General features: G+C 44.1%; 1 protein-coding gene across 2 annotated transcripts; it reads left to right on the forward strand.

The window, feature by feature from the left end:
- The first annotated feature begins 4,304 nt into the window (after positions 1-4,304).
- On the forward strand, positions 4,305-20,624 carry VXN (vexin). Of its 2 annotated transcripts, none has more exons than XM_010125135.2 (6): positions 4,305-4,623; positions 7,959-8,014; positions 14,229-14,391; positions 17,518-17,579; positions 19,269-19,354; positions 20,390-20,624. In XM_010125135.2, exons 1-6 carry the CDS (start codon positions 4,557-4,559, stop codon positions 20,574-20,576), a joined length of 621 nt encoding a protein of 206 aa, XP_010123437.1. In that variant the 5' UTR covers positions 4,305-4,556; the 3' UTR covers positions 20,577-20,624. The 2 variants fall into 2 exon arrangements, with proteins under 2 accessions (XP_010123437.1, XP_086598511.1); XM_086742385.1 differs by having other exon boundaries at positions 20,396-20,624.
- The last annotated feature ends 590 nt before the right edge of the window (positions 20,625-21,214 follow it).

Raw genomic sequence — 21,214 nt, forward strand, 5'->3', positions numbered from 1 at the left:
CTCTGCAGGACTTGAACCTTGCGGTGCTGGGCATTGTGCTGCTCAATAATCACTGTATGGACTTACTCAAGTGTGTTTTACAAGCTTAGGGCAAATTTGTGAATGTCCAATTATCTATATGTAACTTTTTTAAGAGGAGCCAACCAGGCTTTTTTTTTTTTTTGGCTTTTTTTTTTTTCTTTTCCTCAGAATCCTTCAGTATCTTTCTGTAACTAGTGGGGGATGCTTTCAGCCTGGCTGGAGTTTGCTTTCCTGATTAGCAGGGAAGTCTGTGCACTAGCCCTGTCAAACTGTACAACACTTGCATCTTTCTCTCCCGGTCCCCTATAGTGAATTTAAAGTTCAAAATGTTTTTAAATGCCGTTTGGGTAAAATCTGTCACAGCAGCTTCCAGCCAGATGCAAATTGAAATGTTACTTTTGAAAATTCTTCGCTTATTCACAGACCTTTCAGCCACGCAGTGCTACTTCAATTTTGAACTAGTTTTGCCGACTGCTGTAAGACTGAGGTGAAGTTGTTGGTAGCATATCTGTCTCTCTCTTCCTTACATTTAGAGGAAAATAACAGACTAGGTATGACAAGCTCACTTTATATTTTGCATTTGCTGTTGCTTTTACTTTTCACTCATTGGCAGTTGCAATTCTGTTGCCCTAAAATGAAAAAAGAAGTGCTTCTTTTTCCAAGAAACACCACTTGCATTGCATTGCGCAGAAGTGTTTTAGAGTAAATGTCTGCAGCATGTATGTGCAATTTGATCTCATCTTATTTTTAAATAGCTAATTGTGCGGACCCCTGAGTTCACAATCCTATTCCAAAAATACCTGTGGTTTATCCTTATCATATTGCGCAGCTAACGGTAAGAAATAGGCTCAAGTGGCTCAGTATGGATTAGATTCACCTCTTACGCAACAGGGTACGAGATCCAGGGAGAAGCCAGACACCTGCCTTGGGAAGAGCTCCGTCCTCTGCGGGCCAGGGAATCCCTTGGCAATATCCGTTGCGTATGCTGAGAGTACCAGGATGCTTTCCACCAACTTCCCGTGAAGAATGCTGCGCTGGAAAGACGTTCATTTGGTTACAAAGGCCAGGATAAATAAGTTTTCTGATACTTCTCTTAAATCACTCAAAGTTTTAATTGCATTTTTTGTAACCATAATTCAAATTTGGTTTTATTGGATTCCTTTTAAGCTTACCAACTCTGGCATACTTGGTAAACAGGACAAGCATGTACACGTGTCTTCCAAATGTGGCTGAACAGATCCAGCCCATGCGGAAAGCATCCTCGCTGCCTCCCCAGAGGGACATTTTGCCAGCTTATGGGATTTTCTGCCTTGTTGACAAGATTCACTAATCCTTATGCTGTTTTCACTGGTTGTTTTTACCTCCGCCTCAGCATACATCCCTTCCCATTTTCCACCTCTCCCTCCTTTCCGCCCACGTTCCTAAAAATCAAATACCTTCCCTGTCCCAGCCCTGCAGTTCAGGTTACATGAATGTTTTTTTTCAGACACCAGATCTCTCTTCGTGTGTCCTGAGTTCTCCTCCTCCTCCTCAGTTGTCCCCATTCACCTTTGGTCACCAAGTTGTCTCACCAGCAAATGTTTTAATCCTTTACTAACAACACAGGGAGTTCAGGTATTGATGAACAGCTATATCACAGCCCACAGTGAGGAATTTGGATTCCATATGTTGGCTTGGGAGTCTTCAGTCAAAGATATACCCCAACGCAAAATGTTTTTTGGATCTTCTCATGGCTGCAGTGGCACCTTGTGAATTAAATTAATAGCTTATTAATTGTGTTTAGCGGTGAGGAAAAATTTGAGCCTGGTTTCTAGATATTGTTTGCAATCTGGGGAACAAAAATAATTCATAGGATCAATAAATGTTTGGTTTCCTGCTCCCACCACAGACTGGACTCTTGCTAGGTTAATAGGGAGCCAGAGTGGGATACTATGTCAAATCATCTGATCATAAAATCATTGAATCATAGAATAGTTTGGGTTGGAAGGGACCTTTAAAGGTCATCTAGTCCAACCCCCCTGCAAGGAGCAGGGACATCACCAACCAGATCAGGTTGCTCAGAGCCCTGTCCAACCTGGCCTTGAATGTTTCCAGGGATGAGGCATCCACCACCTCTCTGGGCAATCTGTTCCAGATGTGGCTGATGTGGCTCTGCAAGCAGTCCCTAGGTTGGACATTGTGGACAGTATCTTCCTCAAGTCTAAAATTACTGTCCTGCTGCTGTTCAGCAGGTTGCATGCAGTTGAGCTTCATAGTACCCTTCCTTGGCAGGTATTATCACACTTATTTTGTACCAAGACATTTGTCCAAAATAACTCATGGGCAACTAGAAAAAGGTCACCCAATATGTGCAGTCCTTCTTTTGAAGCCACATTAAGATTTCCTGCAAAACCCTGAGCATTCATAGTGCTCGATTACCCTGTAAGATCTGGGCAGAATGAAGCAGCAAACTCCCTTTCACGAACAGGGGAAATTTTATTCCCAGATGAGGCAGACTATATTGGCTCTCCTGAGCCCTCTTTTTCTGTCTGAAAGCGATGTGAGAGCCTTTTGTCAGCTCTGTGCACAGAGTGACTCATCCCCGGAGCATCGTGTCCTTTGTAAAGATAAATGTTCAAAGCCTACCTGCACAAAACCTGTAACGCAGTGAATGCCAGCTGGTAACCAGCTCTTCAGTCTCACTTCAGTTTCCACATCCCCACCACCTCTCAACATGATGAAATATTTGTTCTACTGTTAAACCCCATATATTATTTTAAAATATCTTTAAGTCATACCTATAACTAGGAAAACAATGACTGGGATCCAAAGGTGCCTCTTCTCATAGAACTCTGAATATCCAAAGGTGAAATAAAGGCTGGTTAGATTTGTTATAGCTTTTTTTTTTTTTTGGTCAACTATTCAATGTTGCTCTTCTTTTTTTTTTTTTTTTATCCTTTTGAAAGCTTTAAAGCCTCCCTGCATAACCGCCTCTGCTCCATTCACTGCTGAATGGACGGTGCACTGATCTTTTTCTCAGTGGGTAATGGATTTGGTTTGATTGCTTGACACAGGAACAATAGCAGGATAAACAATTGCATTCGCGCCCGTGCGGCTCCCCATCTGTTGAGTGCGTGCGCCTTCAGAGGGATCCAGGCAGGGACAGATGAACACGCCAGCCGAGCCTGATGTTAATGACATCAGTCATACAAGCAGAACATGTGGCGCAATAAATCAAAACCTAATTGAACTTTTGCTTGATCATATCGTCGTCCCACCGCCTATGTCAAACACGGCACAGTTTCCTGGGACAATGCCCCCAGCACCGCAATGGTTTTGCTACCCTTGGACAGCAGGAGGCTGCCCTGGGAGGTGACAAGTGATACCAGCTTCTCTTCACTCATTTCTTTCTTGAAACAGTGACACCTTCCACTCAACCAAAGTGCGACCAGGCTCAGGATGTGTATTGGACCAATATTTATTATTTCAAAGAAGAAACGTTATGTGAATATGGCAGGGACAGGCCATGTTTGCTGGCGCTTTCCATCTGGGCGTGTTGGTGGCAGACGTCTATAGGAGAAGACAGCACTCGTTTTCGTGTTAATTACACACACGTGCTAGTAATGAAGTCTATTCATTAGGCTGATGTAATTTAATATCCCTATTCACACTTGAAAGTGTTTCTACATCAGTTGCTGGAGCCTACAGGCCAAAATTTTCTATCTATCTTAGGTGTCCATGGCAGCAGTAAGTCACCAGAAGTTGAGGGGGCTGATTTTCATAGATGTGGAAAGGAACAATTTCTGATGGGAGCATTAAGGAATGAAAAGCTTTGGTAAGAAGACCCTTTATTGAAGTGCATAACTATGGAATTAGGCCCCGGACCATCGAGTCATGTAGGAGCCCGTCTGTGACCCAGCCACCTGCCCTCCCTCTGCAGCCACTGAAATGTAGGGGCATGTAGACCCATGTGTGTCTGCCCGACGTGCCCTTCTTTGTCATCCGCATTTGAAATTTTACACAGAAGTGCCCAGGACTCAGGTACTAGTTTATGAATTTAAAAGGTAAAGCACAAAATGCTTTTCTTAATACCCCTAGACTCAGCTCATGATATGGGAGGAGCAATTTTTTATGATAAATGTGTTAAAGTACCCAAAGTATTAACCCAACTTATTTTAGAAATCCTTGCAGTACTTCTGTAAACATTTATTTGCCTATACGTTGGCTGCACAGAACAGACTTTAATTATGAGCCATTTATTGTAGAGGATTCTCCAAACTGGTAAAAGGAGACGTAAAATAAAATGCTCCTATCTGAATAGAAGGTTAAGTAACAGCTAAACTAAATCTTTGCATTAATAGTATTCATAGAAAGGCAGATGGGAGCAGAAAATGTTGCAATGAAGAATATGGAATGAGATGAGATCACAGCATCAGTCTGTCCTTTGTAGATCTGGACAATGATCACAGAGCCAGATTGGATTAGTGAAACCTATTTACCAGAAGTTCAGAGCGGTTGCATGAAGCTGCAGGGCAGTCAGGAGGGAGAGGTGGAAAATGCACCAGATTTACAGCTGCAGCGACGAAAATTTAGAAGTTTTCACCACTGTGATTTCATCCAAACGTGAGTACATCGAAACTGTAACAACCGCTATGGTGTTGTCTTGTAGACAGATAGGCTGTTTAGCATCAGGGAAATTTTTGAAGGGAGCAGCTCATCCGGTCTGCTGTGCTGTGCCGTGCTCTGCTCGCAGCCCCGCGCTCGCTGCTTGTTTCTGGAGCTGATCCGTGCAGGTGCTCCGACATTGTGGCTGTGTAAAATCTTCACGCCAGCAAAATTGTGAGATCTGGAATCGGTGTTGATCTATCTATGAGGTAATTGCTAAAGTGACAGCTTGCAACTGTGTGGCTATTCTGTGTAATAGAAAGGAAAATTAAGTTCTGCGAGCAGTTAGCAGCTCAGATGAACTGGGTGAACTGCGTGAATGTTGAATTTAAGTCTGCTGGCTCAGTAAGTGGAACACTTCCAAAGCCATGCCCTGGAAATGAATGCATGATTAACATTAATTGCTTGTAATGAAGAGTAAGAACCGGACAAAGCCCAGTCTGCATTTGATTGAACAAATTAGTTTAAACTCAATAGCTGTGTATTTCAGCAACAAGAAAAAGAAAGCAGGTAAAAGCAGGGAAAACAAATTGTGGGGCCAGATCAGATCTTTACTTGCAAGCTGCAAGCATGAGCTCTCAGCTGCTTAATCTCAGAATATAAGTGGAAATGACAAAGTGAACCATCACTGTAATTGCTTTTGTTGCCCAAAAGCTAGGCTGTCCATACAAGCATCCTTTTGCAAGCAAATCCAGGAACATCGTCTGCAAGAATTTGTTTTTCCCTTCCAGCTCCCGCTCCCTGCAGAAAAGTATGTTTGCAGGGAGAGCCCCCACTGTTTGCATTGCTGCCATTGTATTCCTGCACAAGGGGGTCACTTCTGGCTCCCTCCGTGATTCCCTCGTCTTTCAATGGCTATTCAAGTAATTGCATGTTTGCTGGTGCTGTGACTTCCTTTCATGCCTTGCCTTTCTTCAGCCCCTGTAAGCCGTTTGCCACTCGCTCTGGCATATGACTGGCAGTGAGTTGGACTGTGGATCATACGTACTCAGAAAATACGCAAATTTTTTACTGTTAGGCACATTTATGTGTTGTTCCCTGTGCACCAGCCTGCACCAATAGCAGCATGACAGTACTTTGTCCTGGTAGAAATCTATATAAACTGTCTGGTAAAATACATAAAGTATCAGAGAGACAACAAGGTAACTCCTTGCATCATTAAACTTTTCTGCACATGAATGTTTTGCTCGTCAGCTGTTAGTTTAGTTCTCACACCATGAAATTCCAGAAGTAAAGGTGATTGTAGCAGCTTCAAAAACAACTTGCAGCATATTCCTAGGGAAAAAAAAAAAACACCTGCTTTATGTTTGGCTGGTTTTCATCCCAACCACTCACCATGGTTTAAAATATAAAACGTGTCCTGCAGGAGAAGGCAGTAGGGATCCCTGAGGATATCATGCCATGCAAAACAGACCGTAGTCGAACTGACAGCTTAGCACGCTCTCAAGCTCTATACACACAGATAAGTTCCTTGTGATGAGTTCAGATTTGTCACCTCCCATCTTACTGTTCTGTTTCACCGTGGGCTGAGCACAGCCCACAATTTTCTGTTTACCCAGGGCGGGTCCTGATACTAAATGCAGATATCCTCACAGGGGTATCGAGGGGTGGCTTTTAGACAAATGCAAGCTGTCTAGGAAGAGTGATTTTGGTCCCACTGCCAGCTCTGCTTGTACCAGAACCCAGAAAATCCCGGTCACTTGTAATTCCTGCCATCAGAGGAGACGAGTTCGGCTGCAGGAATGAGCGGCCTTGGGTAACCTCCAGCTGTTTCTACAGCTTCAAAACTCTCTGCAAACTTTAATACAAAGCAGCATCAAGCACTGCAACTCCTGGAGTTGAATGTATGCCAAAAATGTAAAGGAAATCTCACCTGGAGAGTAAGAGTCACCTGTGATCCCATAACAAATCTTCCTGGCTCTTTAAAGCCTTTGGACTATAAATGGAGCCTGAGTAGGAAACCTCCATTCACATGCCTTGCCCTCAGGGTCAGCCTTTAGAATTCGGGTTGATTCGCTGAATTTGGCAGGTTTTTGCAGGCCTGTTTCTGTAACTGGCTGCTCAATCCTGTAGTCATGACTCCTGTATCCTGAACATAGGGGAGGGCAGTAATTTTAAAACACAAAGGGTAAGATACGATGAGAGCTGGGAGCATCATTGAGCCTTTCAGGGCAGTTTCAAGTCAAACTGAAACAAGTGTTTAAACAATCTTCACTTTGTCCAAAACAAATCTCACCCAAAACCAGTCGCTTCAGTCCAGTCAAAAGCCTGGCTGATGGTCCTGACATCTTGTGTGTCTAGCGGCTAGCAATTCTGGGCTTTGGTGTCTTTGTGGGTCTAAGAAATAAAATTGAGAAACAGACTTTAAGAAAAATACTCCAAGTTAAAGAACTGAATGGATCATTTTGAGTATTAAAAAAGAAAAAACTAGACTTAAAGCAAATGTTGTCCTTTGGACATTGTGCAGTAAAACTGAAATGATGTCATGAAGTGGTTTGAGCTTATTGGGGAAAAAAAAAAGTATGTAGATAAACGTTAAAGTTAGTGTGTACACTAGTTATGTTTGAAGGTGTCTGGACGGAAAGAGAAGCTCATTTCCTTCTGAAACATCGGCAAGTGGGAGGCCAGATCAAAAGCTTAGGAAGGAGAAGAATGGCCTGTGGGAGAGGAGCAGAAATTTCGGGGAGGCTGTTGTCCTGCCCCCATGGATAGCTGCATCATATAGCTAGGACATGTTTGCTGAAGTGACATTAAAAAGTACTTTCTTTTGAGTTGCTTCAGCTGAAATCTTCCTTAAACCCTTTCCTCTTCCCCTCTCTCCTCATCATGCCCCAAATATATTCTCACGGAAGACTTTTAGAGGCACGCGTAACTTAATCTCACTGCTATAACACACCTACAGCATCTCGAAGTAATGATAAGTGGCTTAAAAACACTGAAATGAGGTGTGGGGTGGGTTCTTTCCAGTAATACCACAGTTATTTATATAACAATAGGTGCCTTCAGCCCTCACCCTTTGTGTTCCCCCTTGACACAGACTGCATGAGGGCTCAGAGAAGAGCTCCCACCCTCACATGTGGGGCCTCAGGATCAGCGTCAAAGACCAGGACCCTCCTCAGAGGCTCTCTCTTGAAGCATACTTTCCTGCCTCGCCACCCACATAAGGGTCTGCTTATGGTCTCCTAATGTCTCACCCTTACACACATTTTCAGTGGGCAGCACCACTGAAAGTGTTCCTTGGGCTTATCCACCTCCGCTGCACCCTGACCGTGTTCCTGTTTTTCTTTTCGCAGCATGCAGTCCTGCCCAAAGAAGAGCCAAAAGCACACAGCACATCCTAACAAAGAGTGTAAGAAAAATCTGCCTTTCTCTCTCTCTTTTCTTTTTTTTTTTTAAATTCTTGTTGGCTAAACTTATCCTTAAAAATGCTCTGAGTACAGTGATGGTGGTAGAACACTGGAACGGGTTGCCCAGAGAAGTGGTGGATGCCCCATCCCCAGAAACATTCAAGGCCAGGTTGGACAGGGCCCTGAGCAACCTGATCTGGTTGGAGATGTCCCTGCTCCTTGCAGGGGGGTTGGACGAGATGACCTTTAAAGGTCCCTTCCAACCCAAACCATTCTATGATTTACAGAAGCACTTTGAAACTTCCAAAAATACGATCCATCTGTGGAGTGCCAGTCAAAATGAATGTAACAGCTTATCAATACAGGTCATCTGATGGAATCACAGACTTAATTCTTATTTGTAAAGCCCTAATAATAGTGCCAGAGGGACAGGCAGGAATGAAAAGCAAACAAATCATAACAATGTATACAGGCATTAATCAAGGAGTCAGTATCACATTCCCCAGGGAATTTGGGATAAAATCACCAAGCAAAGGACTGTAGCCTTGACTGAAAAAGATAGCTCTGAGAGAGCCACAGGAGGATGCTTGTCCCTCGGTTCTGGCAGCTCTTGCCTGTTCTTACCTCACCCCCGTGCACAGAGGGCACAGCCAGAGCTTTCCCCACTCCCTGGGGGTGAGGTGCCCCTCCAAATTCAATAAGCCAGGCTCCTGACTGGAACCACCCCTGACCCTATTTTCTTCTCTGCCAGCCCTTCATGAATGCAGAGAAAAACTAACAACTCAGCTCTCAGTGACTGGTTTGATATTTTTAATCCCGAAGGCAAGGTGCACACAGCCCCGAAGAAGAGCTACTCCCCACTTTGCTCTCCCGCAGCTGCTGCTGGGGCACGAGCCATTTCCACGGCCCTTGTGCAAAGGAGCCCAACCAAACAGCACGGGCAGGACCTGCAGCTAAAGAGCAGGGTGATGGCTTGGGCATGGGTATGGGCATGGCCGTGGTCCTCTCCTTCTCAGCCAGCTGTGCCCAGCCCCATCACCCAGCACAGCCCTCTTGCCTGCAGCACTGTGCTGCGCAATCTCAGCTTTTTTCTCCTCCCTCTCCATTTTCCTTTCGCTGCATAAGGGACTCTTGTTCCCTGCAGCCCTCTTCAATAGGTCTGTAAATATTTTTCCCTCGATTATTATGATTAAGTAAATAATAATAACAGCAACAGTAAAAGAACTGAACATTTTTCACACTCTGAGAAAATGTTTTCCAAGTTCAGACACTTGGATACGTTGGTTTAGGCTTGAGATTTCTTGTCTTCAGAGCCAGTTTTCCCTCTTTAAATCCACTTGGCCCATTCACAACCCCTTCCACGATCCTTTTATAGCACTTCTGACTTGCAGGAATGACAGCCTCTTTCTCTTGCGCATCTCAAAGCACTGTTTACAAGCTTTGAGACTCTCCTGCCAACGCATTTCTTCTCACTGCAGACCTGCCTCTTCTCTAGGACTTTGTTAAAGTATTTTGCTCCATAGCCTTTCCTTTTCCCATGCCCTATCCCACTTCCCAGCTCCTTCCTCCTTTTTAAATAGCTTCCTCTTCGTACTCCTTATTCCCTGATCTCCCCACAGCACCGTAGGTCCCCCCTGCTTACCACACTTACCCGTGCACTGGAAAAAAAACCTCACCACATTCACTCCCATCCCCTTTCTTGGTTATTAAAGCAGATCACAGGATCCCAATACTTCACAGGATGCCTGAAGAGGTCCCCAGGGAGGGTCAAAAACATGCCTGTGGTATTTGAAAAATAGAAAATACGTATGTGTGTATTTTCTCAAATTCTGAAAATCTTATTTTTGTACCGTAACTCAGGCTGAGGTTTCAAAATGATTCTTAATTCCAAATGAGGATGAAGGTCAGAGTATCAGAGTGTTACTCAAAATAAGCCATTGTGAGATACCCTGTTTTATTTGTTATGCCTTTGGTATATTTTGTTTTGTATGTAATATAAAAATAGCAGAAAAGTCCAAACCAGAAGTGAACTATTCTGACTTAATAAAACAGAATGCTCAGAGAATTTATCTTTTTTTTTTTTTACAAAATAGATACTTTTCCAATAAAATGCCCAGATTTTCTCATAAAACTGTTCAACTGGAAAATTTTCAACTAGCTCTCATTGAAATCTAGGGCAACTGTATCTGTTATCATGTTCCAAATCTCAGCAGTTAGTTGTTGCTTCTAAGTGGGAGCCTCTAATATTTAATTTGGTTTGGATTAGCTGCTGTAGCAGCACTGTACTCATAAAGATCTAAGAAAATAAGATAAGAAAGTCCCTGTTTTGTTGCTGTATTTTTAGAGGATTTTTTTTTTCCTTTGGGGCTTTCCTGACCCCAATTAAAGATGTCCTTTAGTCATGATGCAGGCAGCATCCTATTAGCAGTGGGAGCAGCTAGCCTGAGGAGAGTTCTGCAGCTCCAGCTAAGCAAACAAGCAAGGCTCTCAAACCAAAGCACTTGGCACAGTCACCTCTCGGGCTCCTGCCTTCCCCTTCTTCGGTGCGACACAGCTGCTTACAGCTCATGCGCAAGCATTCAAATAAATAGCGCCTGCTGGAACATACGTGCCTGTGAGGAAGCTGCGATTGCCAATTTCTAGACTCGCACAAAAGTAGCAGAATGATTCTTTATTTTTCACTTTTACTTCTGCACCTGCAGTCAGTGCTGCAGAAATGCCTCAGCTAACATGAAATCTTCTGCTCTGCTGATCGCAGTGGATACACAACTTTAATCCCCAGCAAGGGCAAAAATAGCAAGCAACGTGGACATCTGCCAGACTTTTTTTCATGGCAGAAATACTCAAGCAGTGTAGCCTTAACTGATTTAACATTCAAATGACTGATCTGGGGGGGGGTAACTTCCATCACAGTCAAGAACCCATCCCAAAAGCACAATCATGACTGTGGAAGGGGGAAACACCTACATCTTCTTTTTCTTAATTGAGTGTTTTACAAACATGGTTTTTTTTGTAGTTCCTATTGCCTTATTAAGAGTTTTTTCCAGGGATAGTAGATCCTTCCCTTCACTTCCCTTGTGCTCCTAGCCCCAAAATCTTATAGTTAGAACCCTAAAACCGGTCTGGACACCAGCACCTGGCCACTTTGCAGAAAAACTACAAATCCCTCTGTGTATGCAAGTACCGCCACAATAAAAATTAGATCAGCATTAGACCATCAAAAAGAGCTTAACTCTGCAAATCTGGCATTTCCTCCACTAACAAGCACTTCATTGTTCAGCCTCTAAGCTTCAAAATTTTATCCAAAGCCAGATGTTTAATTGTCACCTTTTCTGGTTGGTTGTTGGTTTGGCAGTGGGATTTTGGGTCCAGGAGGGTTCTTGGAACAGTCTCCGCTCTGCTCTGCAACCCTCCTGCATCCTCCGTGCCCCCTGCTTAACGCAGCTAATTCCAACGGTGGGTATGCCAGGTGGTGAAGTCCACAAAAAAGACATTTTTGTGGAGCTCTGAATTCCGAATCAGTATCCTCCAAACAGTCTGAGCCGGTCAAGGGACTTACAGGTTCTAAAAACAGGAGTTTTTTAGAGAGCAGTTTACTAATTCTGCATAGTTTGGCTGACTCTGCCGTTCACACAAATTTAAATTTCCTGGTATGTCTAGAAAATAAGTGACTTCCAGCTGATCCTTCGGCCTTACCCTAGGTACCATAGAGAAATGCCAGCTCCAGTTTCGATCAAAACTGCACTACAGCAGGTTTAGTTTCCTGACCTAGATAAGTCTTTACATATTACAGTAAAGGGTGAGGTAGCCAAAGTCACTGGTGAACTCTTGAATTAGGAGATAAGAAACTCCAAAAGTGTGCTACAGCCAAGGGCTGCAAAACAAAGATGTTCACTGAAGGACGTGCTGTAGAGATTGCACTGTAATGGAAAATAGCATTTGTAACATATTTATACAGATTCTTCTGCTTGAAGGCATTTTGACATTACTGATCTGACATGTAACAAGGAATCTCAAAAACATAGACAAGGTGCCTAAATAATTCCTGCTATTAATGGAGTTATAAATCCTGCTTCCTTTCCCCAAACTGAATTTCATCCTTTGCAACACATAGGCAGATTGTTAAGTTTCCAGTCAGTGGTGGTTCACACTGATCAAGTAAGCCACTTTCAGGATGAGAGACGACTGCAGCCAGCACCCTACTTACCAAAAATGCTCTTTCCATGACCATGCAAAAGAAGTGACCTCAGGTTTCTCAATAGCAGAGGGTTGCAGACATTTTCTGTTACACACCAAAGAAGACTTGAATGCGACCAAGAGTGCTGTGCATTTCCAGAGCTGGTGGGAGAGGTGAGCTTTGTAGCATTCCTTGGAAGCCAGAGAAGCTTGGCTCATGCGAGGCAGGCTCCAAGGCATGGGGACTGTGATGAGAGACCCCTGCCAGGCACAGCCTCATCCTATTCATAGTGAAGATGGGTTTCTCCACCCATGTCACTGCGGTGACAGGGAGTAATGCCTCTGGTAAGCAGCTTGCAAGGTTCAGGTGGTCAGGGCGTATGTGGACATGGACCCCTGCAGCCTGCGAGAAGATGCTGCAGAGGGATGGGGAAGTCCTGGAACTGGTCCAGGGGCAGCTGGGAGAGAGCCAACACCAACTGCTCAAACAGCTACAGGAGGCCTCTCGCCACCAGCATCATCCTCATTTCTGAATTATCAGCATGATACTGAGGCTCGACTCTGTCCAGTAGCGTCAGATTCGTGGTCAGGTAGAGCTGGGCCCCAGCTGCAGCCTCCTTTAGCACGTGCTGGTCTTCAAGGACACCAGTAGTCCCTTTGACTTTCACTTAACACTGGGCATGTCCATAAGTAGCTTACAGAGTAGGAACTGTGTTAGGCTGTGTGCCAAAATCCACAGAACCAAGAGAAAGCCCCCATGTCCAACGTGGCCTTGAATGTTTCCAGGGATAGGGCATCCACCACCTCTTTGGGCAACCTGTTCCAGTGTTCTATTTTTCCTTTATCTAATTGGAATCTACCTCGCTCTATTTTAAAGCTATTACCCCTTGTCCTATCACAACAGGCCCTGCTAAAGAGTTTCTCCCAGTCTTTCCTATAAGCCACCTTTAGGTACTGGAAGGCCGCTATAAGGTCTTCCCAGAGCCTCCTCTTCTCCAGGCTGAACAGCCCTAGTTTTTATATATAAAACAAGTAGATGGCAACTATCTGTCATCAGTTAGGTGCAAGTAACTGCTTTTCTCCTGGCATTCCAACATAAATAAGTCTAATAGGAAACAATCTGAACAGTTGCCACATGTGGTGGTTCCTTGCTGGTTTGTATCTTTGCCCTGTTTAACTTGTTCTCTATATGACAGTAGCAAGTCTTCAGGGAAAAATATAAAAAAAACCCCAAAGTATTAAATGCTCTTTCCCTGCTCTTGGGACTTTAATCTTCTTCAGAAAATTGTTTCTGTTCTGTCCTGGATAACAGTCACTGATGGGTCCAGCTACTTGAAGTCTATCCCATTTTTTAAGGTCACATTAGCACTAGCCTCCCAGTTGCCTGTGGCAGCACAGCGAGTGCCCTGGCTTAGTTGTGATCGATGCAGAAAAGTACTTGAACAAGAGTGCACCCTTGTTTTCAGGGAGTCTGTTGGAGATACAGGGGACCTGATATTCAAGGGTGCAGCTCTCAGTGAGTTTAGTTTGTGTGAGATAACATTTGTGAAAATTCATATCTAGGAGCTCAATTATTCACTGCCTCATATCCTCATAGTCATTCACCAGGTATAAAATGTAAATAAGACCAAGAGACACGAGAGGCCATGAATTCACATTGCATAAGTTTAACTGACTGCCCAAGATACAACACAATAAAATATTAAATTTGAGCTGTCTCAAAGGCGTATCCTATTCAGCAGGTCTTGAAAAGCACCACATTTCAGTCTCCTGAGGAGAACACAGAAAGGTACAACTAAGCAGCTGGGTCCCAGAGAGACCACACATGATTTTTCCATACTTTGACACATCTCACGGACAGAGGCAGGAAACAAACAAAACAAACCCCTGAAATCCCACAGTCCCCACCCAACAAAATCCCCTGTAGTTGACAGTAAAGCAGAGGGAAGAGCACATGCCATGCTCCTCCACTGTGACCTTGACAGACCACCTAATCTCCAAGACTTGGTGTAATGGGATGGTTTTGCCTCTTCCCTGTAGGTGGTAGCCATATCTGATCATCGGCCCCACAGGATAGAGAAGCTGCAGCCCCACCATGAAGACCTCTTCCAGGTGCTGTATAGTGAAAACGAGGTGCGGGGCTTGGGCCGCCTGCAGATTGGGCAGCGGGGACCCTGCCCTGCCAAGGGCGCTGCCCGGCATGGTGAGTCTACAGAAGTGGCTTTATTCCTCTCTTGCTTCAGAACATTTTTAGACATTGCAGTCTTCCAGTTTGCAGTGAAGCAGCCACTTTGTTAGATACTCAAAGAATACTTCCACGCTTAAAATGTCTGGTGGAATTAACGAGATAATGACCATAGCACTGCAGAGCCCTTGTTTTATTCAGAGTCATAAACTCGCTTTATTCAGAATCATAAACATTCCCTTTCCAAAGGCTGACAATATTTTAGAGATGATAGATTGCATATTCCTGAGTTTGCCTGAGTCATCTTATTATATAAGATCCCTGCCTAGAACTTGCCAGAATATAATTATTTGGGATGAAATTTTAGATTCTGGATGTCAGCCACAGACCTGATTTTGTTTTTTCAACCAAAACTTTTTCAGCACATTCGTGAGAACCTGTGAAGGAAAAAGAGAGTTTGCCAATGCGAAACCAAGGAAATGAGTAAACATAAATAGTCTGGTCATTCAGGTCCTTCAGTGCTGGCGTGTTATGTTTGGAAGGTCAAAGCTGGAGTAGGGCCATGCAGTTTTTAATCAAAAACGCATCTTTTGCTCTCCCTTGAAAAATCACCCAGATGCAAACAAGTCATAAGCCTTTGCAAAAATCATGGCACATGTTTGGTAGAGACATTGGACGTTGAGCTGTTAAAAGTGGCTAAATCTGTAAAACAGATGCTATCATGAAGGCATGTGTTCTTCACACCAGCGATTTGCAACTACGCTGCTCATAAGCCATTGCATTTGAACGCAAGACCAGGCAAGAGCAAGGCCTTGGAAACCAGGAAGGAACAAACTGAGCTTGGGACTGTAGGGAAAGATCTCAAACTGGGACCCGAGCCAAGAAATGGCTGAACAAAGAGCTGGGGCATAGGGGCTGGAGCAGGGAGAGGAGGAGGAGGAGGAATGGCTGGGAGCAGCTGTGGGCTAGCGGGTGGCAGAGACCCAGCTGGGGAGAAAGGAGGGTCTACTGGTCTCTGCTGTTAGGGGAATCAAGAGGTAAAGCATGCCAGATAGGTGCGAACAGGAGAAAATATGTAGGAATTCAAAAAGAAGAGCAGAAAAGGGGGAAATAGTTCTCGTAAGGGGAGAAAGGGAGCAAAGAAACTGGGATGCTGAATAGGAAAGAGGGAGAAACTAAGGTTAAATTAGGCTCTGCTCAGTGAAAGAGAAGAACTGAGAACAAAAGAGAGACAAAAGGGACTGATTGAGGAGTGGAGGGAGGGAGAGACGAGAATGGGACAGGACAAATTCACCAGGAGGATCTGGTTTTGTCCTCAGAGGGTTCACTGGTGGGGAAAGTAGGTATAGAACTGTGTACTGAGCAATAAAAGCTAAGGATGAGCAACTGCTATATGCGTGAACGCTGTCTACAGGAGTGAAGCAGAAAGTCTGCAGAAAAAGGTTTCTGGTCACAAATTAGAGACTGAATGTCATTGTCTATATCCTTAGGAGATGACATAACTTTGGTCCAATTCTGGTGTTTCATAACTTCTGAGTGCCTGACTTTACAAATGGAGCATTTTAAGGGCAAGAAAGTAGAAGTATTTGCAAACAGTTGTAGTAAAATAAAAATAGCTTTTTTGCTACGATGTGCTGCACCTTCTAGTTTCAGTACGTACTGTACTAGTAATACCTACATAGAGAATAGGGTGCCATGAAAGCATCCAGAAAGGTTTCTCCAGCTGTTTCTCAGCAGCTGGAGAGCCAGCATAATGTGATATGAAGTGAGGTATATACATGGATATGTATCATCTGTTCTCATTAATCTCTGTACAAATGTGACCTCCACATAGGTTTCACCCTTCAAAAACATTCTTCAGCTTTCTTACTGGACATAGTTGTGTCTGTAGTGTTCTCCATGCTTGCTCCATAGACAAGTATTGTTGAATATTGAAGAGATTTCAGATTTGGTAAAGCACGACTTGCCAACCTGAAGTTGAGAGGACTCACTTTTGCTTACATATTTTGCTAAAACTTTGCTAGAACATTTTCTGTATTTAATAAGAGGGACAGGCTGAAGGGAAGAATTGAATAATATAAGAGCAAACAAATGAAAAAAAAAAAAGAAGAAAAAATATGGACATTAGGTGAAGCATGATGCCTGGAGCCACTTGATGAATACTGTTAGTGCCTAATATGCAAGATGAGAGGAGGTAATTGAATTAAACTTTGACATGAGGGATACAGTTTGGTACCTAATGGAATTATTGGGGCAGGGGAAGCAGGAAGAGAGAGGCTAGTTAAGATATTTATCATGGTCAAATATCGTCCTGAGAAGGAGAATCAATCCTCATAGAATCATAGAATGATTTGGGTTAGAAGGGACCTTAAAGGTCATCTAGTTCTGACCCCCCTGCATGGGCAGGGACACCTTCAGCTACACCAGGTTGCTCAAAGCCCCAGCCAACCTGGCCTTGAAGAAGACAGTTCTGACTGCAAACTCATGCTAGAGACAGTACTGTAAGCAGCACCTTGGTTATTTCTGATGTTTGCTGTCATTATTTATATTCCATTGGTCACAGCAGCTGTGAATCGCATTCTGTCCTCTGTCTTTGTGCATCCTGGTACTTCTGTAGATCTTTGCTCTTCACTTACCTGAATATCCTTTAAAAAAAAAAACAGGAGACAACTGGAAATGGCCAGGAACAGAAAGAAAGAAGAAAAGAGATCCACATTCCCACAATGAAATAGGAGGATTTGGCTCCATGAGATAAAAAAAATCTGGAATCCCTCATGTATTTATTTCCTCAACACAACTAGCAGGAATGTCAGTGAGCATTTGTCCGTGGACAAGCTGTTGGCTGAGCTCTCACTTGTAGCACTCACTTGTAGTTCATCATCTCATTCAAAAAGTCTAGGAGCAAGCAGTTGAGTGACTTTCCAGAATGACTTATGCAATTCCAGAATCACTTATTTTGACATCACAGTAGATGATCAAAATAAACAAATTTCTGCACTTTTTGCTGTAATCGAATCCAGTGGGATCATAACCTGAATATGGGCTCTGGTCTCATCTGGGTTTAACCACGTGGAGGGAGGCTTTTAATACAAACTGTGCCAATGGGATAATTACTGATAATGCCATGTTTCTTTTGCTTTGCAGTGAGGATTACTGAACAAGAGTCATCCAAGTCCTGTAATCACCTGTTGGATGGAAAATCTTTGGTAAGTGAATACAGCAAGACCAACTACCACTGTCTGATGCATCTTAAAACCTAGTGTCTGTCAATGTGTCACGCGTTAACAGCACGTCAGTTTGCCACAGTATGTGCAGATTTCACAGTCTGAGTTAAAGCTTTGAGACATGATTTATGCCAGAGGATGCTTAGCTGGGAGCAGAGACTGGCGTAAGACGGCTGCCCTTCAGGGAACCGAGGAAGTGGTGCAGAATGGAAACAGGCAGGCTCCCATTCTGGATGCTCAGCCACTTGCACGGAGAAGCCCATGCAAGACCTGGGAAGAGGCTTGATTCTCAGAGAATTTCACAAATTAGCAAAAAAAAAAATGTATTTCTAAAATGGAACGAGAATCAAATAATTCATATTCTGCAGAATGCCATCCTGACAAGATAATTAAATCAATCAAAAATGTCAGTAAAGAGCTGATGGGATAATCATCATACGAAACCTGAAAATTTCTTCTGTAATGGAGAGACAAAATGCTTTGGGTAAGAATGACTTAGCTTTACTAAAACATTTTCCCTCCCTACTTTTTCTTACCAAAACACAATTTTAAAAGTCCCTGCATTTAAAAAATCTAGATTTTTCAAACAGAAAATAGTAATTTTAAAAGTTTCTGACTGGCACAGACCATGCTATAGAAACTTTATGGCTTCAAAGGCTCTTTTGGATGGCTGCAATGTACCTGCTAGCTGGTAGCTCGGCTACACTCAAGAAAAATGACTGTATAATGTTGAAGGATGGTCAAAATTAACGGTATTCAGTGTAACGAAACTGATTGTACCTACCAATAATTAACGTGGTTAAATTTCAAATGCTTGCAAAAGTGATTTCAAACATATTTAAGTCTTGAGATACTTGCAGAGCACACCAAAATATATCCAGTCTTAGATTAATTGCAGGGGAAATAGCCCTAGACAGCTTAAGACCAGTTATAGTAGTAGCAATAATTTAAGAATTTTTTCAGTATTGCCAGTAAAATCAGTAAATGTGTTTATTGCCTGAAATGATGAGAGCACATCACAATTTTTGACAATTTTTCTATTTGTGGGCAGCCTGTACTTTAGCGTACCATCTTGGACGATACGCCAGTCTCACTGGCCTGTTTATGGGAAAATGTGACTCAGTTCCGGCAGGCAATTTATGATCAAATAAAGCAAAGAGGAAGTCAATCATTAGGTACTTTTGGGACCGTGGCAGAACTGAGGCGTGAACCAGGGCCCCTCAGGCCACAGAGCAGCACCCAGCAAAACAGGGAAACATTTCTGAACACTCAAGAAACACCGATGGCTGGGACAGGTGCTTCCCAGACAGCGGTGGAGGTGGCCTATGAAGAGGTGCAAGAGGCAGGCTGCTCAGCCTGCACAAAGCCTCACCTCCTTGGGAAGCCAGACATAAAAAACAGGGAATAAAAAGTTCTGCAAGCCTCCCTCCTTCAATGGGAGGTGTAATTCTTGCTCATACGACACCTGTGCCAAGCTCAGTGAGACCATTCACGTGAGCAAACAGCAATTGTGGGGGTAAGAGCTGGGCAGTCAAGTCCTTAACCTGCTTTCTCTTGTTAAGAGATTTATGGCACATATTAATTTTCCTAAAACAGCCTCTTTCCTCAGACAAACCTGGGGTCCCTACCCATCAGCAGCATTTCCTAACGGCGTGCTTTTTCCTCCCGCAGTTCCCGCCAGCCCCAGTTGCCCATATCACAGTGAAAGCAGCGGCTGTCGCAGACTCATCCACAGGCGACCGCAGTCCTACAGATGTGTAAGTCCCTTCCTACCCCTCAGCCAAGTCCGGGGGGCTGTGCATGGGGTGCTGCCGGGGAGGGAAGGGGATGGGGCACCTCTGCCGTGTGTCACTCTCTCACTGGAAACACGAAGAAGTGCTCAGCTGCAGATCTCCTCTAAATCAAAGGTGTAAAACCTCAGTGATTTACAGTAAAGCCATGCCACTTGCTTCCCAGAGGGAGGGAGAGAGCGGCTAAAGGACGCTGGTTATACTGTCAGCCATGGCTGTTTATACAGCTGCCCCGGTGCCGGTTTCAGCTCTGTTTTATTACTAGGAAAAAAGCATCTAAATTCAAAATTTAAGTATTTTCCTCCTAAGAAGTCTAGAATATTTGCCCTAAGGCAACTTAGAAAAATGTAATTAAATATTTTTTAAACAAGGCCTTATTGTCTTTAAGTGTAATTAAGGAACAGCCTGGCCATAGTATAAATGCGCTCACCAGCAGGCAGCTAACCCAGACAGATCCAGGTGATATTTGAGATGATGGATGCCACTGCCGCCTGAGGGACAGCAACAAGTTCATCCTCACAGTGTCCTTGCATTCCATATGCAGATGTAAATTCGCCTCAGCTGGTGTAAGTCGGTGTAGCCCCCTCGGCCAGGTGGTGCTCACCCCACCTGGGCACTGCCGCATGGTCCCCAGTGCTTTGCTGCAAGGGCTCAGCTCTGTCCCCGGGCCAGCTCTGTCCCTCAGTTTCTTCTCTGGTGGAAAATGGTACACAGGAGACACCTAGTAGCAGTCCCTAATTGCAGCTCATCCCCTCATGTGAGCATTCACCATGATAGCGAGGGAACAAAGGGCACCACGCGGAGCCAGGAGAGCTGTGGCGTGCAAGCCCACTTCCCCGGCACAGCCCCCGCTCACCCCGGACTCGCCAATGCCAGGGACGGGTCAGGCACAAACACACCTTTGCAAATGCGTAGCCCTTGGTTTTTAGTGCCCAGTCACCATAAGCAGGGAAGAAAGGCCACAGAGAGTCACGCTTTACGCGTTTGTGCTTTCTTTGCTAGCCACAGGCAGCGCTGGAGGAAGACAGCGGAGTACGACCTGACCCTGCCACCCGGAGCAGAAGCTTCCCTACCACTGACGGGAGGCAACCTGTACGGGACACCCAGCCTCCTGAGGAAGATGTGGATGAAGAACAAGAAGAAGCCAGAGTACCTGGGGGCAACAAACAGTGCCTTTGAGGCGGACTGATAAGGCTCAGCATCACTTGGGAAGAGAGAAGGTCCTTTAGCCAGGACAAGGTGCTCTAGGATTGATGAGGGAACAGATACAGCACAGCTCATCCAGGAAAACTATATCCTTTTTATTACTTGATACCATTGCCTCAGAACGGCGGGAGAAAGGCTAACTAAGGTAAAAATGGTAAATGTGATGCAACTCACTGGCCTTTCTTTGTTGCAATATACTAAAATCCGAAGTATCCCACTACAATTACATCTTGACTCAGTGACGCTGGACCTACTGCTGGCCCATTCAACATTTTAGATGTCCTGTCTGAATCAGCTCACACTCACAACAAGAAAAGCCTACCAAGAAGTTTATGTACCCCTGCAAGGCAACAGAGCAGTTTCAGAGTGCCATTAAATCCCAGGGGTCTGCTCATTGTGTACCACTGCTTGTCCTCTTCCCCCTCTCATATCAAGAGATAAAAACCACATCTTACGATATGCTTGGTTGAATGACATATGCTAAATGTCTTTTTTTTCCTTCAGTTTTGATGTTTCAAGACAGGAGTAAAAGATGCAAAAATTTTAAAAGAACAGGTGAGTCAGAACTGAGCAAGTTGGCAAACACACATTTGCCAAACTTTGCAATGTGGCAAGTGACTG

Source organism: Chlamydotis macqueenii, chromosome 2 (assembly GCF_036417535.1).
Source record: "Chlamydotis macqueenii isolate bChlMac1 chromosome 2, bChlMac1.mat, whole genome shotgun sequence".
NCBI lineage: Eukaryota > Metazoa > Chordata > Aves > Otidiformes > Otididae > Chlamydotis > Chlamydotis macqueenii.

Excerpts from the sequence above, each read along its gene's own strand:
- VXN (XM_010125135.2), top strand. The coding sequence starts at position 4,557 with ATGCACCAGATTTACAGCTGCAGCGACGAAAATTTAGAAGTTTTCACC. Across the intron at positions 4,624-7,958 it reads CACTGTGATTTCATCCAAAC|CATGCAGTCCTGCCCAAAGA; the intron begins GTGAGTACATCG and ends TTCTTTTCGCAG. Across the intron at positions 19,355-20,389 it reads GACCGCAGTCCTACAGATGT|CCACAGGCAGCGCTGGAGGA; the intron begins GTAAGTCCCTTC and ends TTTCTTTGCTAG.